Here is a 12128-nt window from a genome sequence, read left to right on the forward strand (position 1 = left end):
TTGAACTATTAGATTTTGTATTTTGAAACTCATCCTAGCATTTTCCTGTAACCTTTACAATTAAAATAACACTATCTTAGAGTAGTTATATGAAGTCAAATTAAACAGCAGATTATTACAACCTCTGCTAGCTCTGAGATGGCCCTTGTTATTAGATAAAAGAGGAAGCTTTTAAAAATATACAGAGTTTGAAATGCATTAAGGAGGAAGCAGATACCAATATAAATATCCTATGACAGCAAAATGCATGAACTTTAAATTTACCGATTTCGTAGAGACACACATGTTGAATTTCTCGCTGATCTATTGCAAGTTCCAGAGCCGTATGGAAAGAAGTCAAGGCACTATTGATCTGACACTAAGGGAAAAACAAAAACAAATCCCACAAAATTAAATTAATTTTTTTATTTAAAATTGTATTGGCAATAGTTATCATCATAACGCAAAGTTTTCATAGCTGCTACCAAGCACTGCTGACAAAGTATAACTCCTCGAAATGTTTTCTCCCCTGTGTTATCTAAATTCTCCATGTATTTCAGAATAAAATGCCAGAACCCCCTTCTCCATGGAGCATATTCTTACTACTTGAATACCCAAAGATTTTTCCCCATTTCCTGACCATTTTAGGTACTCTTAGCTATCATTTCCAGGAGTTTCCTTTGCCATGGAGGTTGTCCCACAAAGGTCAAATAGAAAGGGAGCTCCCTAAAAAGGGAGCTTTGGACCAGAAGCTCTGGTCATGGATGACATGCCATTATGCCAATTACAGGAGCTCTGGATTACTACAAGGTCTCAGCAGTGAGTGCTACCACCACTAAAAATAGACATAAAAATGAAATGGATGAGTTTATTATTGCTTAGAGTATGATACATAGTTAGCTAGCTGGATTGGCAGATGGGAAACCCCACTGATGTAATGTCAGCAATATAGTTATCCCTTTCCCATCATAACTTTCCCCATCAGTTTTGACATACTGTGAGTCAGTTTCAGAAATTATATGGGAGTATTTTGTGGAATTCTGTGGAAGCTGCAGATGGCAGAGAAAAAGTTTAGAAACTCAAATATATAAAATATATGTATAGCTTTGTATACTAACAACATATTTTATTTTTATACCATAATAATTCGGACTTTTCCTTTACTACAAAGGGAGGGCCAAAAAAGTTTTACATGAAGATGCTAGGGTGCTGCTCTTCAAACCCCTGTGATGAGGAAAGGATAATTGTATATCCTGGACAGAGATTACAAAGAGAACATAAGCTGGGCTATGCTGCATCTGGGAAACTGGCAGCTCTTTCAATGGTCCCCAATATCGTTCCCTGATGTGAAAGCCTATCTTTTAAAGCTAATATTTTTTAGAGGGTTATATGATTATGAACCATGAAATGTCTTAATAACAAAAGAATTAAAATTTTAGCTTACCCAAAGGACAATGAAAAGACATATAGAAGATGCAAACCTAGTTTAGATAAGGACATATACATTAAAAAGTTATGGAAGGGAGGTGAACTAGTGATATAGGCATCCAAGGGGCACAGTCAAGAGTCCCAAAGACCTCTGTTTAAATTTAGTCTCAGACATTTACTGTGTGACCCTGCCTCTACCTGCCTCAATTTCCTCATCTGTAAAAGGAAGATATAGAACTCACCTCCGGGATTGTAGTGTGTGTGTGTGTGGGGGTGGGGTATGAAATGCATACTTAACTTTGCAAACCCTAAAGTACTATATAAATGCTAATTAACTATCATGTAGTGGCATTCATAAAATATTAAAAAGAAAGAAAAGATGCCTTCCAAAGCACTAAATGATCTTGGAGGACCTATAGAAGGACATGGATAAAATTATACAAGAAAGAAAGGCTTGTGAAGGAAGGACATGCACTAATGCATATAGGATTATAGATAGGGAGCTGAAAAGGCACCTTAGAAACTTCTAGATCATAGTTCTTTAAAATCTGAGATTCATTAACTTGTTTTTAAAGCTATTTTTATCGCTGTATTTCAATGTAATTGGTTTCCTTTACAACTATCATTTTGAGAAGGGGTCTATAGTCTTCAATAGATTGCCAACAGGGATCTATGATACAGAATAGGTTCAATTTTCTCATTTTATACATGAAGAAGTGGGGTTTGTCCAACATCACACAGGAAGTAAAAGGCAAAGCCAAGATTCAGATTCAGGATCTCAGACTTCATATCTAATAATCTTTCCATCATGTTGTCTCTGTCTGCCTTCAAGGTCACAGATCCATTAAATTATTGATCACTGAAAGAAAAAAAATGAATGCTTGTTTTCTTTCTATATTAAAAAAATTCTTTTTTCCCCCCTAGTTTTTATATGAACATTGAGGTCCAGTGACACTGAACTCCTTTCTGGTCCACCCCTAAGACCTTCCATATCTTCAGATTCTGACCATTTTTTCAGGCAGTCCCCCATGCTTCGATTGCCATCCTTCCTTATCTCCGCTTCCTGGTTTTACATGAAATCTTTCCTGGGTCTCCTTACTGCAAATACCCTCCTTGGCTGTTGTATGCATCTTGTCTTGAAACAGTTTGTTAGGCTGTCTTTTATCTTTCTTTGAACCTTTGGTCCTCAACAGAGTGCCTGGAATAAGAAAGGGCCTAAAATATTTCCTGGTTGGTTGGCTGACTGAGAGAATAGCATTTAAAATAGGACACAAGTTACAAAAAAAGCACATGTAGGAACTGAGCGGGGGGAGAATAATTAAAATGTGAGGATTCCATGATTTCTTCAATGTTAAAGCCACATCCTTCACCAAAAAGGGCTGAACTCCCCTCACTTTGGTAGCGGCAGCTGGTGGCTCAGTGAGCCAGAAAGACCCGAGTTCAAACAGACACAGACCTTTCCTAGCTGTGTAACCCAGGGCAGGTTACCTAATCTTGTTTGCTTCAATTTCCTCACTTCTAAGGAGCTGTAAACCAGAGGAATTCCTCATTTTGTGACCACCTTTTTGGTGATGTGTTTCTCTAATCTTGGCTAACCTGGACCTTGGATGAAAGACTCAGAGTCCATCATCAGTTTCATGATCAACGTATTTCTTCAGGGTGGCTAGGTGGTGCAGGGTGTGGCTAGGTGGCGCAGTGGAGAAAGCACCAGCCCTGGAGTCAGGAGGACCTGAGTTCAAATCTCATCTCAGACACTAGCTGTGTGACCTTGGGCAAGCCCATTGCCTTGCAAAAAAAAAAGCAATCTGCACTCAAGTTCATCGTTTCTCTCTTTGGAGATGGATGGTATTTTTGATATGAGTCCTTTGGAATTGTCATAAATCATTGTAGCAATTAGAGTAGCAAAGTCATTCACAGCAGATTATCTTGCAATATTGTTGTCATTGTGATCTAAGTTCTCCTGGTTCAGTTCAGTCCACTTTGCATCAGTTCAAGGCTTTGTAGTTTTTTCTGACACCATCCGTTTCATCATTTCTTATAGCATAATAGTGTGCCATAACAATTATGTTCAGCCATTCCTCAAATGACCATCCTCTTATATTTCTAATCCTTTGCCATCACACAAAGGGTTGCTACAAATAGTTTTGTAGGGCAAGTTAATGGTACAGTGGGTGGAATGTTGAGTCTGAATTCAAATTTGACCTGACGCTATCTTTGTGATCCTGGGCAAGTCACTAAACTCTGCCTCAGTTTCCTCATCTGAAAAATATGTTAGAGAAGTAAATGGGGAAAAAAACACTTCGTAACTCTGTCAAGAAAACCCCAAATGGGGTCACATGGTGTCAGACACAACTAAAACAAAAACTGAACAATTAAAATATTTTTGTGCAAATATTTTTGGATTTTTTTCCTTTTTCTTTGATCTCTTTGTAGAGACCTAGTAATGGTAACTGAGTCAAAGGGTATTTGTATAGTTTTAAAGCTCTTTGACAATAGTACTAAATTGTTCTCTTCTGTCACCTCTTTTCAATTTCTCCCTTGCTGATTCATTCCCTATTGCCTACAAATATGCCAATGTCTCTCCTCTATCCTGAAAAAAACCCTCACTTGAACTTTCCATCCTGCTAACTTTATCTCTGGCCATTTATAATAGCTATCTCCACTTTCCTTCAGTTCTCTTCTTAAATCCTTACGATCCAACTTCCGATCTAACCATTTCACGGAAACTGCTCTTGTCAAAGTTACTAATCATTTCTCAGATACCAAATTCAGTGGTCATTCCTCAGTTCCCATTCTCCTTGACCTCTCTGCAGCCTGACACTGTTGATCACTTTTTCCTCTTTGACACTCACTTCTCTTTAGGTTTTGAGTTCTCTGCTGCTTCTCCTCCTTCTTATCTGATCAGATCTACTCTGTCTCCTTTGCTGGATCCTCTCTCAGATCATTCCCCCTGTTAAGTGTTCCTCGGGGTTCCAGCCTGGACCCTCTTCTCATCTTGTTCTGGTCATCTCATCAGTTACTTTAGGATTTAATTATTATCTCTCTGCTGATAATTTTCAAATCTACCCATTCTGTCCTAATCTCTACTGAATTTCAATCTTGTGTCTCCATCTGTGTCAGTCGATGGATTAAAGTCTAAAAACACAAATCATTAATTTCTCCCTAAACCATACTCTTCCCTTCCCTCTAGAGGGAGGGCAACACCATCCTCCCAGTTCCTCAGGCTCACAACCTAGGGGTCATTTTGTTCTTACTATCTCTCATCCCCATACCCAAGCTGTTGCCCAGGCCCATCAATTTCACCTTTGCAGCATTTCTTAAATATGCCCCCCCTTCTCTCCTCTAACATTGCCAACACTCTAGTGCAGACCCTCATCACCTTAGCCCTGAACCATTACAATAACTGATAGTGGGTCTGCATGCTTCAAGTCTCTCCCCACTTCAAACCATTCAACCACTTAAAGTGATTTTCCTAAAGATTAGGTCCAACTATACCACTCTCCTTGTCCCTTTCAATAAACTCCCGTGGCTCCCTATTGCCTCCAGAAACAAATATGAAATACTATTTTGCATTCGAAGCCCTTTATAACCTATCTTTCCAGGCATCTTAAATCTTACTCCCCAATATCTTCAATCCAGTGACAGTTGCCTTCTTGCTGTTCCACAGATAAGAATCTCCCTTTCTCACCTTTAGAGATTTTCTATGCCTGTTCCCCATATCTGCAAAGTCCTCCTTTAACTCTGACTACTGATTTTCCTGAATTCCTTTAAGTTCCAACAAAAAAAAAAATCTATCACTTACAGGAAGCCTTTTCTAATTAATTATCTTAATTCTAGAGCCTTCCTTATGTTAACTGTTTCCTAAATAACCTGTATGTGTTTTGTATGTATGCTGTCCCCCCATTGGATTATAAGCTCCCTGAGGGCAGGGACAACTTTGCCTCTTTTTGTACCCCCAACATTTAGTATAGTGACTGGCACAAAACTGATACTTAATAAATGGTTATAGGTATTGAAAAACAATGTATAGCATCTGGTTGAACCATCTCATTTTATGGAAGAGGAAACAAAGTAGAGAAGCACAGTTCAGGCAGGCTGCTGCCAGATCTAGGACTAGATCCCAGATCTTTAGATCTCACAACTCACAGGTAGCAGGAGTCATGTTTCTATTAGGGTTTTTTTTTTTTTTTTTTGCAAAGCAATGGGGTTAAGTGGTTTGCCCAGGGCCACACACTTAGGTAATTAATAAGTGTCTGAGGCTGGATTTGAACTCAGGTACTTCTGACTCCAGGGCTGCTCTGTACACTGTGCCACCTAGCCACCCCTAGTGTGATAATTTTAAAGGCAAAGTACCCTTAAAGCTTTAACCCAACCAGCTCTGAATTATGCTTATATTCTGGGGTAAACTTGCTGAATCACTCTAGTAATTCTAGTTATAAGTTTCTTGAGAACACAGGCCAGATCTTACTCATTTTTGTCTCTCTTCCAAAACTTACTTAGAGGCTGCTTAATATATATTTACTGAATCAAAGGGGGAGGGAGAGAAAAGGTACACTGGGGACCAGAGAAGCATTTGGACATATACTAGACCATAATGTAACAACACTATAGCTTTATCGAAATATGTTTGAAATAAAGTAAAACTGTGACTCTGGACTTGTTTTATCTAATTCCAGAGGAGAAATCTGGAGCAGGAAGGAAAAGTGGCAAAAAGGCATATTTAAGCTCAAAGTCAATGAAAGTGTTCATGCAAACCCGAATGACCACTTGTCAGAGATGCCACAGAGAACATTAATTCCATTCAATTATCATTTGAGGACCCATTCTGAATCAGCTAAAGACCCATTTTTCCCTTCACCAAAAATTCACTGAATTGGTTCAATAGTAACTGTCAATTTTAGGCCCAAATATTTTATTTAGTACAGATAATGCACCCTAGCTCAGTTAGCTTAGTGTTCTTTTGTATATGTTTACTTTTTTTTAAGGAAGAGGGTAAGGAGGCACAAAAGTTATATAATTTCACATAGAAATTTAAGACAGTATCATAATTTGAGTCAAGTATTCTTTTAGTTCATAGTACACAATTTGCATAATATTTGACCCTAGGGAAGTCATTGTTTTCTGTTAAAAATCACAGTATGAGTAAATCATTGCTCTATAAACAGCTCCCAGTAAAACTGAGTAAGAGGTCAATTAAAAAAAAACCTACTTTAAATTTAAAGTAAATATTGACAATAAATGATCAATTTCTAACAACCTCTTTTTAGGCCTGCTGGGAAAGTTTCTTGATTGTGGTTGGAATCATGATTAAGCCTTCAAAATCTTATGAACTTATGATGAATGACTATGTGTTCAATCTCACCAGAAGCAGAAAGAGGCATATGAACTCACTTGTGATAATATTAGCTCACTTTCCTGCGTTTCTAATTAGCAAATTAGCATAAGGGAACTACACAAAATCACCAATGTCAGAGTTGGAAGCGCCCTTAGGAACTCCTCTCATTCCTGACCAAGCAGTCTAATTCACAGCATTCCCAAGTGGTTATCCAATCTTTCCTAGGAAGTCTCCTAGCAAGAGCTTTCACTACTTTAAAGAGGTCTAGGCTGTTTATGAAATCCACTCCAACCCTCTAGAACTCTTTCAAACTAGCCATTACTCAACATGCCTTTCCTTTATTATACTTTGAAGCTCTTTGATCCCTATTAATTTTACCTCGTTCAGTCCAAAGTTCTGGTCTATCAAGAATGTTTTGGTAATTGTCATCTAATATGTTAGCTAATTCTTCTAGTTATTCCTACCAGCTTGCAAATCTTTTTTTTTAATAATATTTTATTTTTTCGATTGTTGATAGATACAAAATTTAAGATTTTTTTGTAAGAAAAATGGAATTAAGTATCTTGCCCAAGGTCACACAGCTAGGTAATTATTAAGTGTCTGAGGTTGGATTTGAGCTCAGATCCTCCTGACTTCATGGCCAGTGCTCTATTCACTGCATCACCTAGCTGCCTTAGATTTGTTTTTGAAATTTTGAGTTTCTATAGGGGACAGCTAGATGGTGCAAGGAAATAGAGTACCGGCCCTAGAGTCAAATCCAATCTCAGATACATAATATTTACTAAGCTGTGTGCCTGTGGGCAAGTCACTTAATTCTGCACTGCAAAAAACAAAAAATAAGCAAACAAAGAAACTGCAATTTTGAGTTCCAGCTTCTCTCCCTTTCTCAACTTTTCCCTCCCTGAGGTGGTAGGCAATATAAGTTATACGTGTGAAAATATGCAGAACATTTCCATATTAGTCATGTTAAAAAAATGGATCAAAAAAGACAAATACCATGAAAAGATTAAAGGAGGTGAAAAATGGAATGCTTTGATCTGCATTCAGGCTACATTAGTTCCTTCTTTAGAGGCTCATTTTTCATCCTTCGTCCTTTGGAATTGCCCTGATTCACTGTATTCCTGAGATCAGATAAGTCATTTACAGTTGATCATCATAGAATGTTGTTGTTACTATTACTCCTGGTTTGGCACACTTTACTTTGCATTGTTCATTACTTCAGTTTTTCTGTTGTTTGTTGTTGTTGTTGTTGTTGTTGTTTTTTAGATTTTTTGCAAGGCAAATGGGGTTAAGTGGCTTGCCCAAGGCCACACAGCTAGGTAATTATTAAGTGTCTGAGACCGGATTTGAACCCAGGTACTCCTGACTCCAGGGCTAGCCGGTGCTTTATCCACTGTGCCACCTAGCCGCCCCTACTTCAGTTTTTCTGAAACCATCCTGCTAATCACTTCTAATAGCATAATAGTATTGCATTACATTCACACAGTACAACTTGTTTAACCATTCCCCACACAATGTACATTGTCTTATTTCCAATTCTTTGCCACCAAAAATATTTTTGTACTTATAAATAGATCTTTTCCTTTTTTAAAACCTATTTGGGATACAAACCTAGTAGTGCTATTGCTGGATCCAAAGGTATACACAGTTTTATAGCCCTCTGAGCAGTTTCAAATTACTCTCCAAAATACTTAGATCCATTCACAACTTCATCAACTGTGCATTAGTATTCTAATTTTTCCACATCATCGCCAGCATTTATCACTTTCCTTTTCTGTCACATTAGCCAACCTGAGCCACATTGAAAATATGACAAGCCAAGTTATCGAAGTAAAATTTTAACATCTCATTGTCTCTGCCTCTTAAAATTGAAATTTCATGAGATGGATTGTTGGGGATACCACTGATAGTCTTGTCATAGATTTAAGAAGGAATCTCAAAAGGCCAGGAGATCCAAACATTTTACAAGATGAGGTTGAAGGAGATAATGTCCAAGATTATACAAGTAGTAAAAACTATGAACTCAGGTTCTCTGTCTCTGGAGGCAATGTTTCTTCTATAACACAAGACCCTGCTACATAGTCCTAGATCTTTTTGACTATGTTATTTCATCATGTTCCTCATGCTTAATTAGAACTACAGATCAGACTGCATACATCCCTAGCCATGTCCTTTATCCTTATTCAGCCTGAAAGGCAGGGCTATTGGAGCATAATCTGCTTTGCTTCAAGTATTTCTTTGATTTCTGGGTCCAGCTTGCCAAACCAGTTCTAGAGGTTTAATTTATACTCAGAGCACCTATGACCATCCCACAAATTCCTTTTCACCATCATGTGTTTTGTAGTCATTTTGCCATTTGCAACCGGAATTCCAAGTTTAAAGGGGTGTCAGAATGTCAGTTTCTGGCAGTTATATCCATTCTCTAAGGAACTTATATTGAGATATTTAGCTATCTGAGATGTCACTATGTACACTTACTTTAATGTCAGAGGAAATTTCCTTGGTACTTAATGTCCCAATATTTAAAATATAAAATATTTCAATTAAATTTGGCGTTCTACTTTAAGTAGAAAAGGGGAAATAATTAAAAAAAATTTGATAGAAATTTGTTTGGTCATTGTAGAAAGAGGTAGATTCAAAAGCACAAACTTTGGTGTCGGTGTAAATTCAACTTTTCTGTATTTGTGTGCATGTTTACAACAATGACACTGGTAAAATATAAGATTAATGAATAAGTATTTATTAAGCATTTACTACATGCAAGTTAAGGTAATTAAGTGGTGCAATGGATAGAGCTCCAAGGCCTAGAGACCTCCAAGGCCTAGAAGACCTAAATTCAAATATGATTGTGAATAATTACCAGCTACAGGACCCTAGCCAAGTCACTTCACCCTATTTGCCTCGGTTTTCTACTCTGTAAAACGAGTTGGAGAAAGAAATGGCAAACCACTCAGTAACTTTGCTAAGCAAACCCTAAGTAGAATCACAAAGAGTTAGACTGAACAACAACAAAATGGGTGATAGATACTAGGGAGTTAGGAAAAAATATAGGATATGGTCCTGAAGGTCCATTCAGGATCTTGGAATTTGAGGACATGCATACCCAAAGTTAACTCACAATACAATTAACCCTAATCCCAATTAATGATACATGACATAAATGTGAGGTGTCAAATGAGTGGCTAGAAATTGAGTGTTAGGTACCTGATACATCAGATTTCATTGAAGTGGATCCTTAAATAAGAAAAGGTCCAATTAATAAGAATAACAATTCCAAAGGAAAAAAAAATCCCAGAACAATTTCATGGCAGCTAAAAGACTAAAAAGCCAGGTACAGATAAAAAAGAAGAACATTACAGAAGAACACAATTCTTCCCTCAATTCAGTAGGGTTAACCTACTGAAAAACGATATTACATTTATATAGAGTCCTATGTGTCTTTGTTGTTTTTGTTTTAAAAACAAATGCTGTATAGACACTGAAAACAGAAATGAGAACTTTAAGGAACAGAACTGACTCAACAAAATTAAAAATCTGCTTCATAGAAGCCAGTTGCTTAGCAATCCAAAAATCACAGCCAAACTACACAGAGGATAATTTGAGAAAAACTGACAAAACTAGATAATTGATGAAAGAAATGCAATCTGAAAATAATAGTAGGCCCTGCAGAAATAGAAAAGGTCATAAATGTAGTATTTTTTTCATTTCCTTTATTTATTTACTATTTTATTTTTCCCCAATTATATGCAAAAACAATTTTAATGTTAGTTTTTAAAACTTCAAGTTTCACATTCTCTCTCTTCCTCCCACTGAGAAAGTAAGTAATTTGTTACAGGCTATAAATGTGCAGTCATGCAAAACATTTCCATAATAGTCATGTTGTGAAAAAACCCATAGACTCCCACCCCCCAAAAAAAGAAATCTCAAGAAAAATAAACTATGCTTCAGTCTCTATTTAGATACCATCAGTTTTTCATTGAGGATGGGATAGAATTCTTTATCATAAGTATTTCAAGGGGCAGCTAGGTGGCATAGTGTATAGCACAATGGCCTTGGAGTCAAGAGGACCTGAATTCAAACCCAGCCACAGAAACATAATAATTACCTAGTTGTGTGAACTTGGGCAAGTCACTTAACCCCAATGCCTTGCAAAAATAAAAAAAAATATTTCAGAGTTGTCTTGGGTGAAAAGCTAAGTCATTCACAGTTGATCATCTTCTAATATTGTTGTTACTTTGTACATAGTACATTTCCCTTTGAAATGCAGTACTTCTAATCTAAAGCATAATAAAATATTCTAGGTAATCTCAGCAAGGATATCAGTAACTTGATATGGAACTCCTCACTTACTTAAAGAGTAGAAAAAGATAGGATTTTTAAAATGTCAAGAACATTCATTAATAGAAGAAAAGTTATAGGGAAATTAAAGATACACAAATCCTTATAAAGTCTCAGCAAAAATAAAAGCAAAATTTTTACAATTTATTCATCTTGAAATTTATCAGTTTCCTTCAAGATTTAGCTTGAGCACCACCAGTATTCTCGCTTTCTAAGCCCCTCCATCTACTAATGCCTTTGTCATCATTTCTATTCCATATGTTTTTCATATTTTTTTTGTAAATGTATATGCTGTCTTTCTATTAGAATGCAAGCTTTTGGAAGGTAGGGCTTGTTTTTGAGGTTAGAGCAAATATGCTGTTAGTTATCATGCCTATTTAAAAAAGATTCTACAAAGACTAACGTGTGCTAGCTATTAAAGAGACCTTTATAAAAAGATGTATATATTTCTGTATGTACGTATATATTTATATAAGGATTATATTACTGCTACTCCTTCCTTTCATGAGGTGTTGAAATAGGTGTGAACAGGGCTTGAACGTATCTCCTGAAGCAATCATTCCACCTCAATTAAAGTAACTATCCAAATACTCAATGGCTTCATCAGGTAAGAACAGTTTTTACCCAATAAAAGGCATTAAACTAATACAATCTCTTGTTACATTCTATGGGTCTTCTACAAAATAGCAAGCCCATCTAGGGGTGGGGGGATGTGTCAGAGAAGACAAGAGGAAAAACAAAGTCCTGGTCTCCTCATGCTCAACCTCCACCAGAGGATAACTATGAGAACTTGGGTGGGTGGGTGGGGACAGGACAGGATTCTGACCTCTTAATGGCATCTTAAAAGTGTACCAGTGACCAGCTAGACATACTAAGGAAAGGTAATCTTGAGACTACAAGGAACCCAACAGAAAACCCATATGATGCCTAAGGTGAACATCATAAGTGCTCCACAAAAGGAAGAAAAAGACTTCCGACCATCAAGAAGCTAATACTTTGACATTAGTTTAACTAAGGTAACATGAGTTCTATTCAGAGGAAATTTTTA

General features: G+C 36.9%; 1 protein-coding gene across 2 annotated transcripts in view; it reads right to left on the reverse strand.

Annotated features, from left to right (window-relative positions):
• Nucleotides 1–12128, reverse strand: part of TTC39C (tetratricopeptide repeat domain 39C) — a 138770-nt gene that overhangs the window by 23928 nt on the left and 102714 nt on the right. For both annotated transcript variants that reach the window (XM_074201786.1, XM_074201787.1), the window contains exon 7: nucleotides 265–358. In XM_074201786.1, coding sequence (XP_074057887.1) covers nucleotides 265–358 — 94 coding nt within the window. The remainder of the gene's footprint in view (nucleotides 1–264; nucleotides 359–12128) is intronic.

Source organism: Macrotis lagotis, chromosome X (assembly GCF_037893015.1).
Source record: "Macrotis lagotis isolate mMagLag1 chromosome X, bilby.v1.9.chrom.fasta, whole genome shotgun sequence".
Classification (NCBI taxonomy): domain Eukaryota; kingdom Metazoa; phylum Chordata; class Mammalia; order Peramelemorphia; family Peramelidae; genus Macrotis; species Macrotis lagotis.